Here is a 23,720-nt window from a genome sequence, read left to right on the forward strand (position 1 = left end):
TCCGCAATGACCACCGAGTTGCCCACATTCTAACTTGTGCTGATTACTGGGTGTCCACGCTGCTGGATCCCCATTAAAAGGACAACGTACCATCCTAATTCCGTCACTGGAGCGTGATCGTAAGATGCGCGAGTAAAAGCGCACGCTGGTAGACGCACTGCTGGTGGCAGTCCCACCTGACAGCGGGGGCACAGTTGAATCACAAGGCAAAGGCAGAGGAGGAGGAAGAGGTTGCTAACGCAGCTCGGACACCACTCGCACCTCAGAAGGCAGGGTTAGCATGGCTGAAATGTGGAAAAACTTTGTCAGCACGCCACAACAACCAGCACCACCAGCTGATATGGAACGTCTTAGCAGGAGGCAGCATTTCTGCAACTTGGTGGAGCAGTATGTGTGCACACGCCTACACTTACTGAATGACGGGTCTGCCACCTTCAACTTTTGGATCTCCAAATTGGGCACATGGCCTGAGTTTGCCCTTTTCGCCTTGGAGGTGCTGGCCTGCCCTACAGCCAGTGTATTATCTGAACGTTTGTTTATCACGGCAGAAGGCATTATTACAGACAAGCGCAGCCGCCTGTCCACAGCCAATGTAGACGATCTCACGTTCATTAAAATGAACCAGGCATGGATCCCAAAGGACTTGTCCGTACCTTGTGCAGAATAGACATGTATACCGACCTTACCCAGCCGATGTTATACCACAGCGCAATTGCTCATTGTTGTTTTTTTGATATTTGCCACTCTTTTAGGGTGTACCCTAATTTAAAAAATAAAAATAAAAAATGTTTAAAACCAGTGTTGGCTACCTCGTCCTCCTCCACCGCCGCTTCCACCTACACCGCTATGTCCACCGCCTCCTCAACCTTCTACTCCATATGGACCTCCACCTCATACATCAAGATTATTTTTTTTAATTTGTACCTATTTTATTTTATGTCATTTCAATAATTTGTCTGTTACATTTTTGGGTGAAATTCACCAATTTTTGGCTGTGATATACCCCTGCTCTACCTAGTAGACAGGTAAACAAATTTCAGTAATTTGAATAAATCCCTGCTCTGCCGTGAATAAACCCCTGCTCTGTATAGGTGACAGGGACCGAAATTTTTAAAAATCATCTGTTCCATTGCTGGGTGAAATTAACCCATTTCTGGCGATGAAAATCCCCTGCTCTGCATAGGTGACAGGGAATAAAAATTCTAAAATTTGTTTTTAATTGACGCGCGCCCCCTCCTTTTATTTGATGTTTCAACTTTAACAACTTGTCCCACATTTCTGCTTGATCACATTGCAGCCATTGACCTCCCTTGGATGTGGTCTCCCTTTCTCACGCTCCCTCTCCGGCGTGGACTGGAACCCTGATTCGCCGCTAACCGTGATCAACATGGTAGGCACAGAAAAGAACATTGAAAGTTGATAGAGCAGATATCCAATTCGATCGTGGACATCACGGGGACGTGCGACATGGTGGAGCAGTATGTGTGCACACGCCTACACGTACTGACTGATGGGTCTGCCCCCTTCAACTTCTGGGTCTCCATATTGGGCAGGCCAGCACCTTGGAGGTGCTGGCCTGCCCTGCAGCCAGTTTATTGTCTGAACGTTTGTTTAGCACGGCCGGAGGGGGTTATCACAGGTTATATTTCCCAATGTTTTGGGGTGTACCCTTATTTAAACAGAAAAGTATATAAAAAAATAAAAATAAAACCAAAAAGCAGTGTAGGCTACGTCCTCATCCTTCACAGCCGCTTCCACCTACAACGCCACATCCACTGCCTCCTCAACCTTCTACTCCATATGGACCTCATCCTCCAAGATCAAGATTATTACTTTTTATTTGTACGTATTTTATGTTATTTTAAGTCATTTCCTTATCCACATTTGTTTGCAGAGCACTTGCCATGCTCTTAACCACATTTTGCTGCCATTTGCAGCCCTCTAGCCCTTTCCATTACTTTTTTACAGCCATTTTAGTGCTCAAAAGTTCGGGTCCCCATTGACTTCAATGGGGTTCGGGTTCAGGGTAAAGTTCAGGTCAAGTTCGGGTCCCGAACTCGAACTTTTTTGTGAAGTTCAGCTGAACCCGTCGAACCCGAACATCCAGGTGTCCGCTCAACTCTACATATAATCTTTTCTGCTTCTGTAAACACAATATATAACTGTTATATGACATCCAAAAACATGAAGTCACAGTAAATAACTCTGCTTTTGTCTTTAACATATAAACATAGGAACTGTATTAAGGTTATTGGCAGGTTTAACTGTATACATATATAAGCCATATTAGCAACCTAGGACAGGTCTTAGCTTGCCAGTTACAACACCCCTATCTATATAAGGTCTCACAGCTGAGAATACATATCAGAACAAAAACCAAGCCATGAGAAGGAAACTGTCTTTGGAGCTCAGAGACAAGATCGTGTGGAGGCACAGAATTGGAGAAGAGTACAAAAAATGTCTGCAGCACCAAAAATTTCCAAGAGCATAGTGACCTTCATAATTCTTAAATGGAAACAGTTTGGAGCAGGGGCATATATAGTAATCATTGGGCCCCATAGCAGGAATCTGAATTGGTCCCCCTAACTCCGCCCAATACCCACCCCTAGCCCATCCCACTACCTGCCCTTGCTCTTTCCCTGCCACACCCCGGTTTGCCAAACATACAGAAATACAATATATAAATAACCTAACGAAACCGTTAGGGATAAAAAAAAAAAATTCTTAACCAACTTTGTTGCAGCAACAACAAAAAAAATTGTATTTTCCAATTATCATTGAAAAGTACAGATGGCCCTGAAAAAAATGAGTCCACACATAGCTCAATACACCTAACTACAAAAAAATTTGAGGGGTCAGAATATTGCTATGAAAAGAAAAAAAAATGGAAAACCGGCACTGCTAATCACCTGCATGGTGGCAGGATCATGCTGTGGGGGTGTTTTTCCTCAGCTGGGACAGGGAGACTGTCCTACTCAGCTTTCCATCAACCTTGATTATGGTACAGAGATATTCTTAATATAAACCTGGTCCAGAGTGCTTTGGACCTCAAAAGCGAAAAACAAACAATGCAACAGCACTCTGCAAACACAAATAATAAAGTAAATACTATCGTGCCATACTCACTATAGAAAATATAGTTAATGCTACGTTATAAATGTGAGATTCTTGGCAAATACATTTTGTACAAAAATATTTGTGACTGTCCGCCATCGAAAAGGGTGGGACCTGCATTCCTTGAATTTAATGGAGGCCAGTATGACACAAGCAGAGGTAGTGTTTAGTGTAGGTTCCTGTCCTAAAGAGATCTCCTTGTCGTTGGCAGACAGGCACAAATAATTTTGTACAAAATGTATTTGCCAAGAATCTCACATTTATAATGTAGCATTAGCATTAATACATTTTCTATAGTGAGTATGGCACAATTGTTTTGACTTTATTATTTCTGTTTCTGTGGAGAGTGCTGTTGTATTGTATTTGTTTTTTCTTTTGCGCGTTCAGCCATGGCGACGTGCACCTACACACCTAACCACCATTTCTTTCTTTGCTTTGGATCTCAGCTTGTGCTCAAGGTTCACCTTCCAACAAGACAATGACTCTAAGCACACAGCCAAGACAACACAGCAGAGGCTTAAAGGGGTTATTCCATGAATAATGTATAAAATGAAAATCAGACATCATATAGTACATGACATAATTGGAACCAGCCTTGGAACCTCACATGGATCCAGAGATCTCCCCATTAATTGCTCTGCTAGATCTATATTAAAGGGATTCTGTCACCTCATTTTAGGTTATAGAGATGCGGACATGCACGGCTAGATAAAACGCTAGCATGTCCGCAATATACCCGTCCTGTGTCCGTTTATTTAGTTGAAAAAATTATTTTAGAGATATGTAAATGAGCCTTGTAATGTGCCCAAGGGGCTAACCTTCTTGGTGCCCAGCCACGCCCCCCTGTGAAGGAGCCCAGCACCGCCTGCGTCCTCCGAATCGCCTCCTTTCTTCACAGTTAGATTGCCGTAATCTCGCAATGCGCAAGCTCGCGCAGTGCAGGTATAGTGTTCCTTCCCTGTGCTGGCATCAGCCTCAGGGAAGGAACTGCGCATGCGCGAGCTCGCGCATCGCGAGATTACGGCAATCTAACTGTGAAGAAAGGAGGAGATTCGGAGGACGCAAACGGTGCTGGGCTCCTTCACAGGGGGGCGTGGCTGGGCACAAAGAAGGTTAGTACAGCCCCATGGGCACCTTACAAGGCTCATTTAAATATCTCTAAAATAATTTTTTTAACTAAATAAAAGGACACAGCCCTATAGGACAGGTATATTGCGGACATGTTAGCGCGATCTAGCCGTGCATGTCCGCATCTCTATAACCTAAAACGAGGTGACAGAATCCCTTATAGGGCTCTTTCACACTTGCGTTGTCCGGATCCGTCGTGTACTCCATTTGCCGGAAGTGCCCACCGGATGCGTAACACCGCAAGTGAACTGAAAGCATTTGAAGACTGATCCGTCTTCAAAATGCGTTCAGTGTTACTATGGCAGCCAGGATGCTATTAAAGTCCTGGTTGCCATAGTAGTAGTGGGGAGCGGGGGAGCAGTATACTTACAGTCCGTGCGGCTTCCGGGGCGCTCCAGAATGACGTCAGAGCGCCCCATGCGCATGGATGACGTGATCCATGCGATCACATCATCCATGCGCGTGGGGCGCCCTGACGTCACTCTGAAGCGCCCCGGGAGCCGCACGGACGGTAAGTATACTGCTCCCCCGCTCCCCACTACACTTTACCATGGCAAACAGGACTTTAGCGTCCTGGCAGCCATGGTAACCATTCAGAAAAAGCTAAACGTCGGATCCGGTAATGCGCCGAAACGACGTTTAGCTTAAGGCCGGATCCGGATTAATGCCTTTCAATGGGCATTAATTCCAGATCCGGCCTTGCGGCAAGTGTTCAGGATTTTTGGCCGGAGCAAAAAGCGCAGCATGCTGCGGTATTTTCTCTGGCCAAAAAACGTTCCGGTCCTGAACTGAAGACATCCTGATGCATACTGAACGGATTTCTCTCCATTCAGAATGCATTGGGATAATCCTGATCAGGATTTTTCCGGCATAGAGCCCCGATGACGGAACTCTATGCCGGAAAAGAACAACGCAAGTGTGAAAGAGCCCTAAGCTGACAATTCAAGGGGAGTGCCTTTTCTGCTGGGGCTAAGGGGCGTGTCTCAGCTCTCCCTATCACAACCCAGGAGGCATTTAAAGGATGAAACTGAGCATGTGCGGGCATCTCAGCCTGTAAAACATGCTAGGGCAGCGCTAAAGACCACCCATTAGTGCCGGTAACGTCAGCGGGATCACTGCTAGGTGGAAGCCACCGCAGTGTAAAAAGGTATACAAACAGCCTAGGCACGGTTGCATGTTCCGCTGCTGAAATCAGAGGGGCTGAATGGGGGAAGAAGGGGTTATCTCCGCATTCAGCTCTAAATGCGGACAGCCCCTTTAAACCAAATCCGACCTGAATAAAATTTTAAGAAATTCACTCATCTCTTTTCTGAGAGGATTTGTATCCATTGTTCTTGTAGAATTGCTTTAATGCAGCTGTGTGAATGGTTAGAAGTAATGTTGATCAGGTGCTAGACCGAGTCAATGGGAGAACTCGAGCATTAAACCAGGTACCCCCTGCTCTGAAGAGGGGAGGGTGCCTGGGTCATAAGAAAATGTCAGAAATTGTTGGTAACACCACCGAAATGGTTCTGTAACAGCATGGGGAAGATGTATGGATGCATTTTGGACTCGCTGGTTGCTGCTGGGAACTATGTTGTCCAAATAGTACGCCACTTTCACATAATGACAATAATACGCACAAAACAAAGGGGAAAAAAAACAGATTTTAGAGGAAAAATTTATAGAAAACATTCTTTCCTGAATATTTACTTGCATATAAAGTGCATGTGCTGCCAAAAATTACAAGCAAGAGACACTCAGATACACCCTTAGTTACACATAAAGGAGGGCATCATACACACCCTTTTAAAATTATGATTGATGGCCTGCTGGTGACCCTCAAAAACATTAGGAGCAAGGGGCTGCTGATCTGACCACCTAAAACAATATGGGCGGTGGCCTACTGCCGCTTTGGTAACTCTAGTTAACCTGGGGCCGATGGCACGTCCCCGTGACGGCGACGATCCATTCGGATGTCTGGCCTATCAACTTTCGATGTAATTGTCATCTCAAAACCATTGTAAACTACGAGTAACGGGGAATCAGTGTTTGATTCCGGAGAGGGAGCCTGAGAAAAGGCTACCACATCCAAGGAAGACAAGCGGGTGTCGCGCAAATCACACACTCCCGACTCGTGGAGGTAGTGACGATAAATAACAATACAGGACTCTTAAGATGCCCTGTTATTGGAATGAGTAATAAAAAATTACAGGGAATGTCACTCGGGTATTTTGGATAAGGAAACATTATGCAAGAGAGGCCCTGCTGCCGCTTTGTTGACTAGGTAACTTCTGCCTGATCGCATGTCCCCGTGACGTCCACGATCCATTTGCATATCTTCCCTATCAACTTTCGATGTAACAGTCATATAAAAACCATTGTAACTACGGGTAACGGGGAATCAGTGATTCCGGAGAGGGAGATGAGAAACAGCTACAGCTACCACATCCAAGCAAGGCAACATGCGCGCAAATGACCTATTAGGTATAATTAGCTGAGGGCCGGCAGGTGAGCTGACCATTTAAAAGATTTGAGTTGCGGGCCTGCTGTTGAGCTGAGGTGGAACAGACAAACCCAACTTGATTTTGATGGCTGCATTAATCTGAAAGTGATCGTCATACTGTCACGGCCTATGATGTATGCCGTGACACTGTTGCCATGCTTGCTGTTTCCGGTGGCAACATGTTGCTGTTTTGGCATGTTGTGGCAGTGTCAGGGGTTTTGCTGTGTGCGCCATGAATTTCTGGCCATGCATGCTGTTGTCTGCGGCAACCTGTTGCCTTTTGCTGGTGTGTGCAATTCCCCTTTAAGTAGTGTCTCCCTGCTGTGTGGTGTGTGTGCGGTTAATACTCTGGCTGGAGCAAGGTGGTGAGTTGGATGTGGTCTCAGGTCTCCTTATATACTCTTGCTTGGAGACTGAGATCAAGTTTTGGTTTTATGTCAAACCATAAGTTACTACCGGCAACAGCATGCGTGGCAACCATGTCACGGCAATCACCCAGAAGGCCGAGACACTGCCACCGCATGCTCTCACAGCAACACGTTGCCGCGGGCAACCGCAAGTGTGGCAACAGTGTCACAGCGCAAACCAAAGGCCGTGACACATACAGCTCTACAGATTTGTTTACATCTGCATCTTTCTCAACAATCTGTGGCCTCAGTCTTTTATCCAGACTGTCATTGTGCCCTTATGTGGCCTCCTCATGCTGCCATCTCCACACCATGTCACCTTGCCACTCATTTTTATCACCATGCTGCTGCTGCTGATGCTGCTTAAAAGGCCTTAAACTGATCACTAGGCCCACAATTTAATTTAGGCTTTGGAATCGATAAACCCAACTTGCTTTTGTGGGCTGTATAAGTGGCGTAGCTAGAAATCACTGTGCCCCACAGCAAATTTTTGAATGGGGCTCCATCCCACAGTAATTTTTTAGCGACCCCTTCCTTTCATGCTGCCCCCATTCCTGTGGCTAGTAAAGATCGCTCTCTCAGACCAGGGCCGGCATCTGTTACATCCGTTTTATACACTGTCTATACTGTCACTGTATATAATTTAATTGTGTAATACTGTTAAGGGGGCCCTGACCAAATCCTTTAGTCCTCCGCCTCCTGGATGGGCCCCTTCTGGGTCAGGGCCCCAAAGCTTCAGCTTCCCCTGCTTCCTTTATAGCTATGCCCCTGGTCTGCATTAATCTGAAGTTGACCGTCATACAGCTCCACAGATTTGTTTCCACCTGCATCTTTCTAAACAATCTGTGGCCTTAGTCTTTTATCCAGACTCAGTCATTGTGCCACTATGTGGCCTCCTCATGCTGCCATCTCCACTTTATGTCACCTTGCCACTCATTTTTATCACCATGCTGCTGCTTAAAAAGCCTTAAACCGATCACCAGGCCCAGAATCTAATTAAGGTTTACGCACAAAACCAAAGTAAAAAATCGATTTTATAGGAAAAATTTATTGAAAACGTTCTTTACTGTATATTTACTTGTATATAAAGTGCAAGTGCTGCCAAAAATTACAAGGAAGAGGCACTCCGATACAACCTGTATATCACATAAAGGAGGGCCTCATTCACATTGAGTTGCGGGCCTGCAAGTGAGCTGACCCTGTAAAAGATTTGATTTGCGGGCCTGCAGGTGAGCTGACCCTGTAAAAGATTTTAGGTTTGGGCCTGCAGGAGAGCTGACCCTGTAAAAGATTTTAGGTTTGGTCCTGCAGGTGAGCTCACCCTGTAAAATATTCGAGTTGCGGGCATGCTGGTGAGCTGACCCTCTAAAAAAATTATATGTGAGGGCCTGCTGGTGAGCGGACCCTCTAAAAAATTATATTCGAAGTCCATATATGCGAGGGCATTATATGTGACGAATAAGCAATGCATGTTGATATGACGGAAGAGGAGGAGGAGGATGAGAAAAGGAAGATTCAACCATATACCCTTGTTTGTGGTGGAAGGGGTGCATGGGAATACAGTCTATTGACTACATTAAAAACAACACATGTAAAGTGCCTTTATGTTCATCAGCATTCCTCTGGTGGAGTCAAGAAGTCATGGTCAATCCAGGCCTTGTTCATTTTTCAACCTGTCAGTATTTTCAGTTGACAGGCAGATACGATTATCTGTTATGATGCCACCAGAAGCACTAAATACACACTCAGACAAAAAGCTAGCGGCAGTGCAGGCCAGCACCTCCAAAGCGTAGAGCGCCAGTTTATGCCACGTGTCCAGCTTAGACACCCAGTAGTTGTAAGGCACTGAGGGATCATTGAGGACGCAGACACGGTCTGCTATGTACTCCCTCACTATCTCTCCTTGTGGCAGTAGGCCGCACATCAAGGTGAGGGTGCTGGCGCGGTATCATGAAACTGTCCCAGGCAAGAGTGTTGCCCTGCCTCTGTTGGAACTGCTGTGTGTTCCCCTTGTCTCCCCTCCTTGGTTGGCCAAGGAAATACGGACACTGCCGCCAGTGTTGTCAGATGGAAAATTTTGGAGCAATTTTTCAATAAGGATCTTCTGGTATTGCACCATTTTTCTCTCTTTGTAGCGAGGGTCGAGAAGGGTGAACAACCAGTAATCCGTATTGTTTAAAATGCATTTAACGCGTGGGGCGCGGGAAAGGCAGCCTAACATGAAGTCAGCCATGTGTGCCGGAGTACCAACAGGCAAGACTTCACTGCCGTCACCAGGAGGATCACTTCATATCTCCTCATCCTCTTCCTCCTTTTCTGCCCACCCACACAGAACAGATGGAATTAAACTTCCATGGGTACTACCCTCTGTAGCTGAGGCAACTGTCTACTGCTCCTCCTTCTCCTCTTCAGCCTCCAATTCGCGCTGAGAAAATGAACTGAGGGTGGTCTGGCTATCATCAACCTGTGTAATGTCTTCCCCCATTTCCACCTCTTCCACATGCAAAGCGTCATCCTTAATTGTGAGTAGCGAGCGTTTGAGAAGACACAGAAGTGGGATGGTGATGCGGATAATAGCAAGAAAATTTAGACTAGAACCTTCAGAATCACAGGTGCATATCCATGAAGCAAACATAATAACAAAAAACAAAATGGCTGCACACCGTTATATATACACAAACAATAGAGCTAAGAAATGGGGGTCATTCTAGATAAAAGTGGTACAATACAGACTATAAATGAGTAATGGAAGCTCTTAGCGCACATACGTGTCGGGCTCATCTAGCAGGCGTCAAGGTGGCTTCCGCAGATGGGTTCCTAACACTAAATATACTGCCTCACTTTGGACTTACTTAAGCCTACAATATTCAGGGCAGTGTAGGAACCAGCTACAAACATACTCTGTGAGGCAGTATATTTAGTGTTAGGGACCCATCTGCCGAAGCCACCTTGACGCCTGGTAGATGGGCCCGACACGTATGTGCGCTAAGAGCTTCCATTACTCATTTATAGTCGGTATTGTACCACTTTTATCTAGAATGACCCCCATTTCTTATCTCTATTGTTTGTATATATAACTGTGTGCAGCCATTTTGTTTTTTGTGATGCTGATAATAGCGTTATCGTCGCTCACCATCTGTGTTGATTACTCAAAGTTGCATAAAAACTCACAGAGGTCAGACATCCATGCCCACTCCTTGCTTGTTAATAGCGGAAGCTGACTGGAAAGGCGACGGCCATGTTGCAGCTGGTATTCCACAACTGTCCTCTGCTGCCCACAAAGCCAGGCCAACATGTGGAACGTGGAGTTCCAGCATGTGCTCACATCGCACAACAGCTGGTAAGCTGGCAATTTCAAGCACTGCTGCAGCTTTGACAGACCAGCTGAAGCTGTCGGCGACTTGCAGAAATATGCACACGCGCGGTGCACCTTCATCAGTAGCTCAGGCAAATTGGGGTATGTTTTTAGAAACCGCTGAACCACAAGGTTGAATACGTGGGCAAGGCATGGGATGTGTCTAAGGTTGCCCAGCTCCAAAGCCGCCACTAAGTTACGGACATTATCAGACACAACCATGCCTGGTTCTAGGTTGAGTGGCGAGAGCAACAGCTCAGTCTGGTCTCTTATCCACTGCCACAGCTCTTTGGCGGTGTGCTGTTTGTCACCTAGGCAGATCAGCTTCAGCACAGCCTGCTGCCGCTTCCGCACTGCAGTGCTACACTGTTTCCAGCTACCGACTGATGACTGACTGGTGCTGCACGCAGATAATTCAGAGGTGGAAGTGGAGGAGGAGAAGTGGGGGTTGGAGCCACTAACGTATGTGCTGGCGTAAACCCTGATGGAATTGGGGCCCACAATCCTTGGCGTCGGTAGCACCTGTGCCATCCCAGGGTACGAGTCGCTCCCAGCCTCCACAACATTCACCTAGTATGCCATCAAGGAAATGTAGCATCCCTGGCCGAACTTGGTTAAGTGGACTTTCCCAGTGACTGCGTTGGTCAGGGCACGTGTGATGTTAAGGGACACATGTTGGTGTAAGGCTGGCACGGAACACCTTGAAAAATAGTGGAGGCTGGGGACTGTGTAACCAGGGACGGCCACCGACATCAGGCTGCGAAAGGCCTCAGTGTCCACAAGCATAAATGGCAACATTTCCAGGGCCAGTAATTTGGAAAGCTGTGCATTTAGTGCTATGGCCTGTGGGTGGGTGGCTGGGTATTTGCGATTGGGTTCAAATGCCTGGGGTAATGACATTTGGACGCTGCGCTGGGACAGGGAAGTGGATGTGGTTGCTGTTGGTGCTTGCAAAGGTCCAGGTGCAGGGCGGGAGGCATCCGGGCCTGCATCTTGGACAGGGGATTAGCAAGCACATAACACAGGGGAAGAGAAGGCAGTGGTGTGACCCGCAGACGCAGATTGTGGACCCAGGCATTCGGCCCACCTATTAGGGTGCTTTGATGCCATGTGGCAGATCATGCTCTTGGTGGCACAGGTTGCTAGTGTTCATGCCCCAGCTCATTTTGGTGTGGCACAGGTTGCAAACTACTATTCTTTTGTCGTCCGCACTTTCCTCAAAAAAGCGCCATACTGCCGAACACCTACCCCTTGGCAAGGGAGATTTATGCAAGGGGGTGCTCCGTGGAACAGTTGCGGGCCTGTTCGGTTGTGCCCGCCTTCTACCTTTTGACACCACACGGCCTCTTCCAGCCTGTTGCAGTGCTGCAGATCCCTCCCCCTATGTACTGCTGTCCTCGCTTGGCTTGTTGCCACCTTACCAGGCTGGGTAAGTGACTACGTCGTCCAGCACCTCCTCTTCCACTTCCTCACTCTGATCATCCTCCTGATTTGTTGACCTCACAACAACCTCAGTGATTGACAACTGTGTGTCATCCTCTTCCTCAACCTCTTGAGACAGTAATTGCGGTTCAGTCATTGGAAACTGTGTCTCATCATCATCCACCTCATTAAACACTAATTGCCGTTCCCCAGCGAACTGTTCTTGTGACTCTGGATGCTCAAGAGGTTGTAAATTGGGGCACAAGATCTCAGGATCCCTCTTCAAGTGTGCTTGGCGAGAGGGCCAAATCAATTAATGGCGATGAAAAGAGGTCCTCAGAATATCCGAGTGTGGGATCACTTGTTTGGCCAGACTGTAAATGGTGGGAGGAAGAAGGATCAGGGTGAAGATTGTGTGGATCAGACTCCTGGCTACTAAGACTGGACTTGGTCAAAAACAGGGTGGTGCTTAACCGACTGAATGCACTATCTGCTGCAATCCAACCGACCACCTGCTCACACTGGGTTGACTTCAAGAGTAATGTCCTGCGCCGCCCTGCAAACTGGGACATGAAGCTAGGTATCTTGGATGATTGTTTTTCTTGTGCTCTGGCAGCAGGCACAGTTTCAATGCGCCCAGGGCCACGGCCTCTGCGTGCACCATCAGCATCACGGCCACTTCCCCGTCCTTTAATGCTCGCCTTCTTCATATTAAATGTTATATTCATGCTTGACACACAAGATGTGGCATGGATGTCACAGTTCACAGCAAGCACAGTATATGGGAAAAATATAATAATACGTAATAATATAATACGTAAAAGTATGGAAAAAGAAAAATAGATTTCACTTATATTTTTACTATCTTTTGTCCTGACACAAACACCCTATTGCAGCACAGATGTGACAATTCACTGCAGACGCCGTTGATAGGCAAAGTGTGAATAAATTATGGAAAAAATATATTTGTTGTCGCTAATGTTTTTCCCAATATCTGGGCCTGACACATACGCTATTGCAGCACAGATGTGACAAATCACTGCAGGGACCATTTATAGGAAAAATGTGGATAAATTATGGGAAAATATGTAATTGTTTTCGCTAATATATTTCTCAATATCTGGGCCTGACACATAGACGCTATTGCAGCACAGATGAGACAATTCACTGCAGGGACCGTTTATAGGAAAATTATTAATAAATTATGGCAAAAATATATTTGTTGTCACTAATATTTTTCCCAATATCTGGTCCTGACACACACACGCTATTGCAGCACACATGTGACAATTCACTGCAGGGACCATTTATAGAAAAAACATGGATAAATTATGGAAAAAATATAATTGTTTTCGCTAATATATTTGCCAATTCCTGGGCCTGACACACACACTCTATTGCAGCACAGATGTGACAATTCACTGCAGGGACCAAAACGAGGATGACAGGGAAATTTATAAGATTAGGCAGAGAGAGGCCAATCAAGTTATAAGAGCTTCTAAAGCACAGGCAGAAGAGAAATTAGCTCAGTCAGTGAAAAAAGGTGATAAGACATTCTTCAGATACATAAATGAAAAAAGGAAACTAAAGCAAGGAATTACCAAATTAAAAACAAAAGAAGGAAGGTATATGGAAGAAGATAAAGAACTAGCTGACTGCCTCAATGAATACTTTTGTTCAGTTTTTACAAAGGAAAATAAAGGAAAAAGGACCTCAGTTAGGCCTCATGCACACGACCGTTGTGTGCATCCGTGGCCGTTGTGCCGTTTTCGTTTTTTTTTTTTTTTCGCGGACCCATTGACTTTCAATGGGTCAATGGAAAAATCGGAAAATGCACCGTTTTGCAGCCGCATCCGTGATCCGTGTTTCCTGTCCGTCAAAAAAATATGACCTGTCCTATTTTTTTGACGGACAACGGTTCACGGACCCATTCAAGTCAATGGGTCCGTGAAAGAACACGGATGCACACAACGTCCGTGATCCGTGGCCGTAGGTTACTTTCATACAGACGGATCCGAAGATCCGTCTGCATAAAAGCTTTTTCAGAGATGAGTTTTCACTTTGTGAAAACTCATATCCGACAGTATATTCTAACACAGAGGCGTTCCCATAGTGATGGGGACGCTTCTAGTTAGAATATACTACGAACTGTGTACATGACTGCCCCCTGCTGCCTGGCAGCACCCGATCTCTTACAGGGGGCTGTGATCCGCACAATTAACCCCTCAGGTGCTGCACCTGAGGGGTTAATTGGGCATATCATAGCCCCTTATAAGAGATCAGGGGCTGCCAGGCAGCAGGGGGCAGACCCCCCTCCCTCCCCAGTTTTAATTTCATTGGTGGCCAGTGCGGCCCCCCCGGCCCTCCCTTCCTCTATTGTAATATCATTGGTGGCCAGTGTGCGGCCTCCGTCGCCCCCCCTCCCTTTATTGTAATATCATTGGTGGCCAGCATGCGCCCCCCCCTCCCTCTATTGTAATATCATTGGTGGCCAGTGTGCGGCCCCCCGGCCCCCCCTCTATTGTATTAATATCATTGGTGGCCAGTGTGCGGCCTCCCCTCTTCCCCCCCCGATCATTGGTGGCAGCGGAGATTCCGATCGGAGTCCCAGTTTAATCGCTCTGGGGCTCCGATCGGTAACCATGGCAACCAGGACGCTACTGCAGGCCTGGTTGCCATGGTTACTTAGCAATATTACAATATTAGAAGCATCATACTTACCTGCTGCGCTGTCTGTGACCGGCCGGGAGCTCCTCCTACTGGTAAGTGACAGATCATTAAGCAATGCGCCGCACAGACCTGTCACTTACCAGTAGGAGGAGCTCCCGGCCGGACACAGACAGCGCAGTAGTTAAGTATGATGCTTCTAATATTGTAATATTGCTAAGTAACCATGGCAACCAGGCCTGCAGTAGTGTCCTGGTTGCCATGGTTACCAATCGGAGCCCCAGAGCGATTAAACTGGGACTCTGATCGGAATTACCGCTGGCACCAATGATCGGGGGGGGGAGAGGGGAGGCCGCACACTGGCCACCAATGATATTAATACAATAGAGGGGGGCCTGGGGGGGCCGCACACTGGCCACCAATGATATTACAATAGAGGGAGGGGGGGGCGACGGAGGCCGCACACTGGCCACCAATGATAATACAATAGAGGGAGGGGGGGCCGGGGGGGCCGCACTGGCCACCAATGAAATTACAATAGAGGGAGGGGGGGGCGACGGAGGCCGCACACTGGCCACCAATGATAATACAATAGAGGGAGGGAGGGGGGGCTGACAGAGGCCGCACACTGGCCACCAATGATATTACAATAGAGGGGGGCTGGGGGGGCGCACACTGGCCACCAATGATATTCAAACTGGGGAGGGAGAGGGTCTGCCCCCTGCTGCCTGGCAGCCCCTGATCTCTTACAGGGGGCTATGATACACACAATTAACCCCTTCAGGTGCAGCACCTGAAGGGTTAATTGTGCTGATCACAGCCCCCTGTAAAGGATCGGGTGCTGCCAGGCAGCAGGGGGCAGTCATGTACACAGTTCGTAGTATATTCTAACTAGAAGCGTCCCCATCACTATGGGAACGCCTCTGTGTTAGAATATACTGTCGGATCTGAGTTTCACGATGTAACTCAAATCCGATGGTATATTCTAACATAGAGGCGTTCCCATGGTGTTGGGGAGTCGGGGACCCTTCAAGTTAAAATATACCATCGGATTGGAGAAAACTCAGATCCTATGGTATATTAACTCCTGACTTTACATTGAAAGTCAATGGGGGATAGATCCTTTTGAAATTGCACCATATTGTGTCAACGTCAAACGGATCCGTCCCCATTGACTTGCATTGTAATTCAGGGCGGATCCGTTTGGCTCCGCACGGCCAGACGGACACCAAAACGACTTTTTTTTCATGTCCGTGGATCCTCCAAAAATCAAGGAAGACCCACGGACGAAAAAACGGTCACGGATCACGGACCAACGGAACCCCGTTTTGCGGATCGTGAAAAAATACGGTCCTGTGCATGAGGCCTTAGGGAGGAAGACTAATTCATCTTTTGATGCATGTGTCTTTACAAAGGAAGTCAGCTGTCTAAAATTAATACAAATAAGTCACAGAGGCCTGATGGAATACACCCAAAGCCATTAAAAGAGCTTAGCGGTGAATTAGCAAAACCAATTAACAGATTTATTTAACCAATCACTGGTAACAGGAGTCGTCCCAGAACAGAAGATTGGAAATTAGCAAATGTTGTGCCCATTCACAAGAAAGGTAGTAGGGAGGAATCGGGCAACTATAGGCCAGTAGGCCTGACATCAATAGTGGGGAAATTAATGGAAACCATATTTAAGGAGAGGATTGTAGAACATCTAAAATCCCATGGATTGAAAGATAAAAAACAGCATGGGAGATCATGTCAAACTAATCTTATTGATTTTTTTGATTGGGTGACTAAAATAATAGATGGCGAAGGTGCAGTAGACATCGCTTCTCTAGACTTTAGTAAGGCTTTTGATAGTGCCCCACATAGAAGGCTTTCTTTTTTGTGGTGCCCAAATTTATGCACCTGCCTAATTTTGTTTGAACAATTATAGCACACTTTCTGTAAATCCAATAAACTTCATTTCACTTCTCAAATATCACTGTGTGTGTCTCCTATATGATATATTTAACTGACATTTTTTATCGTAACAACCAACGATTTATACAGGAAAATTATGACGATTAACAAGGTTGCCCAAACTTTCGCATCCCACTGTAGCACCCGATGACGCATTACGGCAAGCCAATCATTGTAATGCCAGTAGCCAACATGGCTACTGCCATTACAGAGATTGCAGTACTTACCTGCATCTTTATTGGCTGCTTAGCAGACGCGAAACGTGCAGGGAGGAGACTCGAGCATGGCGCTCAAGCACATCCGTTACTCGGCCAAGTACCGCCATGTGCCGAGCATAGCTATGCTCGAGCTGTACAGGTATTCGGCCAAGCATGCTCACTCAACACTAGTTGAAAAGTACTGCTTTTCCATAAAATTGAGTGATCAGTTACAACAACAAATATTTTATTTTAATCAATCCTCATTTAACGTATTGCTTCTATTGCTAATATTTTACAACTTTTTTATTAAATGTGTCGGGCACATATTTCATGTCTGGCCGTTTTTAAAAGCTTTTATGAGTTTTTATGTGAACATTTAAACTGAGTTACATAATTCATTATCTTTTACAGTGTTTTTACTTGGGAACACAGCTACGATGAGTACAGGTAATGTGATTTTTAATAGAGATTTGTCACTGCAAATTGAGACTTGTCGCTCGTGTGTGAGAAGAGTATTTACATATTCAAGAATCCTAGAATTGACTGTTGGGGCAATTGTCAAATGCATACACTTAATATTTCTTGAAAATGAAAAATGTGATTGTCATAGCACTATGTTCCTGATGCTATATATCATATTATATATTATAATGGCTCCAAAAATTGAAATGTCCTATTGTATCATATCAATCACATACAGTATAAACATGTCTTACTCCTGTGATGGCTAACCTCCAGCACTCCAGCTGTGGGAAAACTACAACTCCCAAGATGCACACTTGCTTTGCGGTACCCAATGCACGGCTGCTGCGACGGATCCAGACCCATTCAAGTTGATCCGTCCGCACCGCAAAAAATAGAACATTCAAGTGAATGGGTCCGTATCCGCGATGCGGTGAGCACGCGGCGGGTGCCTGCATACTGTATATTGCGGACCTACTGTTTGAGGGCCGCAATACAGGCTACAGCCGGCAATGGCCGTGTGCATGAGGCCTAACCGATGAAAATAACTGAAGTGTGAACTTGGCCTTACTAAAAAAAATAACCTGGGATAAATGCACAGAGCCTCTTAAAGGAATTTTCTGGTTTGCATCAAGAACCTTTAAAATAATCATGGATGAAGGTAGCTGTAATTTTGTAACATATTTCCTTTATTTTTATTCTTCCTATCTTCTGGGCTGTGGTCACATGACCGTGTCCATGCAGCTCTTTCTTATTTCCTGTGATGTGATGTCCATGGACGTGTCAAAGCAGCAACAGTGCCAGTGATAGGGGAGTGTCACGGATGGTGTACAGGAAACAAGATGATACAAATAACAAATGATGACTCACTGGATCCACAACTAAGGAACATAAAGGGAGACCCCTGCAATCGACCTGCCGCTCTCCCTTAATGCTCAGCCTATGCGACCACTCTAAAGGTGAATGGGCGCATATCCACGTACCTCGGCTATCTTAACCTGAAGGCCCTACAATAGTGAGGGGACACGACCACCGGCTCCCTACACAGACACGGAGGGAGTCAGGGTCACCTGGATCCAGACAACAGAAAATCATAAATACAAAACAGCACTTATCTGAAGACGACTGTGAACTGAGAACTGGTAGCTGGGAGCTGAAGTCAGCATGCACACTCATTCCAGGAAGTAGTATCAGCCACACCCAACTACCTTATGGGGGAGAATATAAAGGGAGGTAATGAGTCTGACTGCATGACAGCTGAGATAGCCTAACGAGGTGAGGAACAGAAACCAAAACAAAGAAACTCAAGGGGGAGGATCTGAACGGCTCCTGTCAGAGCCTCTCAGCTGTCTGCTTGTGACAGTACCCCTCCCTCTAGGAGTGGACTCCGGACACTCAGGGCCCACCTTCTCAGGATGGGACCTATGGAAAGCCCTGATGAGGCGAGAGGCCTTAATGTCCGTCACTGGGAGCCACATCCTCTCCTCAGGACCATAACCCTCCCAATGAACGAGGTACTGGAGGGAACCGCGGACAAGACGAGAATCCACAATCCTAGAGACCTGAAATTCAAGATTCCCATCAACCATAATCGGAGGAGGAGGCAAAGGAGAAGGTACAATAGGTTGAACATAAGGTTTCAATAAGGACTTATGGAAAACATTATGGATCTTCCAAGTCTGAGGAAGATCAAGACGGTAGGCAACAGGATTGATGACAGACAGGATCTTGTAAGGCCCAATAAACCTAGGACCCAACTTCCAGGAGGGAACCTTCAATTTGATATTCTTGGTAGACAGCCACACCAAATCACCAACATTCAGGTCCGGACCAGGCATACGTCTCTTATCCGCCACACGCTTATATCTCTCACTCATATTCTTTAGATTATCCTGAATATTTTGCCAAATAGATGACAAAGACGAGGAGAATCTGTCCTCATCAGGCAAACCAGAAGAGCCCTCTCCAGAGAAAGTCCCAAACTGCGGATGAAACCCATATGCACCAAAAAATGGTGACTTATCAGAGGACTCCTGACAACGGTTATTTAAAGCAAACTCAGCAAGGGACAAAAACGAACACCAATCCTCCTGATTCTCCGCCACAAAACAGCGCAGATATGTCTCCAGATTCTGATTGACACGCTCTGTCTGGCCATTCGACTGCGGATGGAAAGCAGAAGAGAATGACAAGCGAACCCCCAAGCGAGAACAGAAAGCCTTCCAGAATCTGGAAACAAACTGCGTGCCCCTATCAGAGACTATGTCAGAAGGAATCCCATGCAATTTGACAATGTGGTCAACAAATGCATGCGCCAGCGTCTTAGCATTGGGCAAACTGGGAAAAGGGATAAAGTGCACCATTTTGCTAAAACGGTCCACCACCACCAGAATCACAGACTTCCCCGAGGAACGAGGCAAGTCCGTTATGAAGTCCATGGACAGATGTGTCCAAGGACGGGAAGGAATGGGCAAAGGAAGGAGAGGACCTGATGGCCGTGAGTGAGGGACCTTGGCACGAGCGCAAGTCTCGCAAGCTGCCACAAAACCCTCAACTGACTTACGAAGCGCAGGCCACCAGAATCTCCGAGCAATGAGATCCAGTGTGGCTCTTGTCCCCGGGTGCCCAGCAAGGACCGTATCATGGTGTTCTTTAAAAATCTTGTGTCTCAAAGCGAGAGGCACAAACAACCTCCCAGGAGGACAAAGATCAGGAGCTTCTGACTGGGCTGCCTGCACCTCTGCCTCCAATTCAGGAAAAAGAGCAGAGACCACCACACCTTCAGCTAAAATGGGACCCGGGTCTTCAAAATTCCCACCTCCCGGGAAACAACGTGACAGGGCATCTGCCTTCACATTCTTAACCCCAGGGCGGAACGTAACAACAAAATTAAACCTTGAAAAGAACAAAGACCATCTGGCCTGTCTCGGGTTCAGACGCTTGGCTGACTCCAAGTAGGCCAGATTTTTATGGTCAGTAAACACGGTAATAGGGTGTCTGGCTCCCTCTAGCCAATGGCGCCATTCCTCAAAAGCCAACTTGATGGCCAACAATTCCCTATCTCCCACATCATAATTTCTCTCTGCGGAGGAGAGCTTCTTTGAGAAAAAGGCACACGGTTGCCATTTGGCAGGAGAGGAACCCTGAGACAAGACCGCCCCCACCCCCACCTCAGAAGCATCAACCTCAACTATGAAGGGTAAGGAAACATCAGGTTGTACTAGGATGGGAGCGGAAGCAAAACTCTCCTTGATATCAGAAAAGGCCTTACGCGCCTCTACCGACCAGGAAGAAAAATCTACCCCCTTTCTGGTCATATCCGTGAGTGGTTTAACAACAGAGGAATAATTCAAAATAAATTTCCTGTAATAATTAGCAAAGCCCAAAAAACGCATCAGCGCCTTCTGATTCTCAGGAAGCTCCCACTCAAGCACAGCGCGGACCTTCTCGGAGTCCATGCGAAAACCAGAAGCGGAGACAAGAAACCCCAGAAATTGGATCTCTGGAACCGCAAACACACATTTTTCCAGTTTCGCGTATAATTTATTCTCCCGCAGGATGAGTAAGACCTGACATAAGTGTTCCTTATGAGTTTTGAAATCAGGAGAAAAAATCAAAATGTCATCCAAATACACTAATACAAATTTTCCCATTAAATGATAAAAAATGCTGTTGACGAAATGCTGAAAAACGGCTGGGGCATTCATCAAACCAAAAGGCATAACTAAATTCTCAAAATGGCCCTCAGGGGTATTGAAAGCAGTCTTCCATTCGTCTCCTTCTCTGACCCTAACCAGGTTGTATGCCCCTCTTAGGTCTAATTTGGAAAAGACTTTCGCCCCAACAACCTGGTTAAACAAATCTGGGATTAAAGGAAGCGGATACGGATCACGAATAGTGATACTGTTCAGCTCCCTGAAATCCAGACAAGGTCTTAAAGAACCATCTTTTTTCTTAACAAAGAAAAAACCAGCGGCAACAGGTGACTTTGAGGGTCGTATGTGTCCTTTTCTCAGACTCTCAGAGATATAAGCACGCATCGCGACCCTCTCAGGTTGGGAAAGATTGTATAAACGAGATTTAGGCAGCTTGGCACCTGGGATGAGATCAATAGGGCAATCATACTCCCTGTGCGGAGGCAAATCCTGAACTCCACTCTCAGAGAAAACATCCAAAAATTCAGAGAGGAAAGGTGGTACAGTTTTAGTAGAAACCTCAGAAATAGATGTTATGAGGCAATTCTCTCTGCAAAAGTCACTCCAACCATTTATTTGCCTCGCTGGCCAATCAATGGTGGGGTTATGTTTAGAGAGCCAGGGTAGCCCCAACACTAGAGGAGTAGGCAAACCGCTAAGGACGAAACATGACACATCCTCAACATGAGTATCATTCACAATTAAACGGATATTGTGAACTATGCCCTTTAATGATTTCTGAGAAAGTGGAGCTGAATCAATAGAAAAAACAGGAATATTTTTTCGCAAAGTGCAAACCTGGAAACCATGAGTTATTGCAAATTGGTTATCAATGAGGTTGACAGCTGCTCCACTATCCACAAAAATCTCACAAAAAATGCTCTTGCTCTCTAGCGCCACCCTAGCAGGCAGGACAAAATGGGAACTACAAGCAAAAGACAATTCTTCAATTTCCGCCTCAACCCTGCCAATAGTAACAGACGGAATATTCTTAAAAGATTTCCTCCTTTTTGTCTCTTTATTACTCCCAGAAAACTGCCTGAATCTCCTAGAGGGACAAACATTTGCCAGATGATTTATACCTCCACAACAAAAGCAAACCCTCCCCTGCGGGCTGAATCCTCTATTGTCAGAGGCAATCAACCCCAGCTGCATGGGCTCCTGCTCAGAAGGGGCTGACAGCGACTGAGACCCCTGTGCACAGAATGACACCGGTGCACTGTCCCGGGACTGAGCATGACAAGAAGGAGAAATCTCTCCTCTTTCTCTAAGACGCCTGTCAATACGAACAGCCTGAGACATAGCAGAATTCAAGGAGGTAGGTCTTTCATGAAAGGCAAATGCATCTTTCAATCCCTCAGAAAGACCATAGCAAAATTGACTTCGGAGTGCAGCATCATTCCAACCCGTATCTGCTGCCCATCTCCGAAATTCTGAGCAGTATATCTCTGCGGATTGTTTACCCTGGCATAACAGACGTAGTCTAGACTCAGCCAGAGCAATACGATCCGGATCATCATATATCTGACCCAGGGCTAAAAAGAATTCATCCACTGAACGGAGGGGTTGTGCCCCCTCCGGCAGGGAAAAGGCCCAGGACTGAGCATTACCCCTGAGCAGCGATATAATGATCCCCACCCTCCGTTCTTCATCACCGGAAGAATGGGGAAGAAGGCGAAAATGGAGTTTGCAAGCCTCTCTAAAACGTACAAAATTCTCACTACCCCCGGAAAACGCATCCGGGAGCGAAATCTTAGGCTCAGCACAAACTCCATGAACGCAAGCTGAACCGGTCACTTGAAACTGAGAAAAAGTCTTACGGAGATCAGCTACCTCCAATGAAAGACCCTGGAAGCGTTCAGCCAAAAGTGAAACCGGATCCATGCTTGAGACGGTTTAGGTGGCTGATAATGTCACGGATGGTGTACAGGAAACAAGATGATACAAATAACAAATGATGACTCACTGGATCCACAACTAAGGAACATAAAGGGAGACCCCTGCAATCGACCTGCCGCTCTCCCTTAATGCTCAGCCTATGCGACCACTCTAAAGGTGAATGGGCGCATATCCACGTACCTCGGCTATCTTAACCTGAAGGCCCTACAATAGTGAGGGGACACGACCACCGGCTCCCTACACAGACACGGAGGGAGTCAGGGTCACCTGGATCCAGACAACAGAAAATCATAAATACAAAACAGCACTTATCTGAAGACGACTGTGAACTGAGAACTGGTAGCTGGGAGCTGAAGTCAGCATGCACACTCATTCCAGGAAGTAGTATCAGCCACACCCAACTACCTTATGGGGGAGAATATAAAGGGAGGTAATGAGTCTGACTGCATGACAGCTGAGATAGCCTAACGAGGTGAGGAACAGAAACCAAAACAAAGAAACTCAAGGGGGAGGATCTGAACGGCTCCTGTCAGAGCCTCTCAGCTGTCTGCTTGTGACAGGGAGTGTCTATGTAACTAGCTGTATGGCAGAAACTATAAACTAGCTGGACATTTTTAGGGCTAGTGCTGGAGCTATTGAAGAGAAGGGTGAAGTGCATTGTGGGTTTGATTGGATACAGCAACAGGAAGTGCTACATACAGGATGGAAACAAAACGTGATTTGGTTATATGGTGAAAACTGAAAACGCATAAGGCAGGGGTGCACCACCAATGAGACCTGGTGAGGTCTCATTGGGAAGGGGTTAGGTTAAGAAATTGGCATTGGGGACGGGGGAGGGTGCTGTTTCAGTTTTTGCCTCAGGCAGCAGGAAGGTTAGGTGCACCCGTGAGCATAGGGATAATATACCTGAGGTAAAAAAACTACATGAGC

The 23,720-nt window shown here is 46.5% G+C and overlaps 1 protein-coding gene across 4 annotated transcripts in view; it reads left to right on the forward strand.

Annotated features, from left to right (window-relative positions):
• The window catches only part of LOC120988982 (immunoglobulin superfamily member 1-like), a 597,232-nt gene that overhangs the window by 55,836 nt on the left and 517,676 nt on the right, over positions 1-23,720 (forward strand). For all 4 annotated transcript variants that reach the window (XM_040416807.1, XM_040416808.1, XM_040416809.1 and 1 more), the window contains exon 3: positions 17,146-17,181. In XM_040416807.1, the coding sequence (XP_040272741.1) occupies positions 17,146-17,181 (36 nt within the window). The remainder of the gene's footprint in view (positions 1-17,145; positions 17,182-23,720) is intronic.

Source organism: Bufo bufo, chromosome 2, assembly GCF_905171765.1.
Source record: "Bufo bufo chromosome 2, aBufBuf1.1, whole genome shotgun sequence".
NCBI lineage: Eukaryota > Metazoa > Chordata > Amphibia > Anura > Bufonidae > Bufo > Bufo bufo.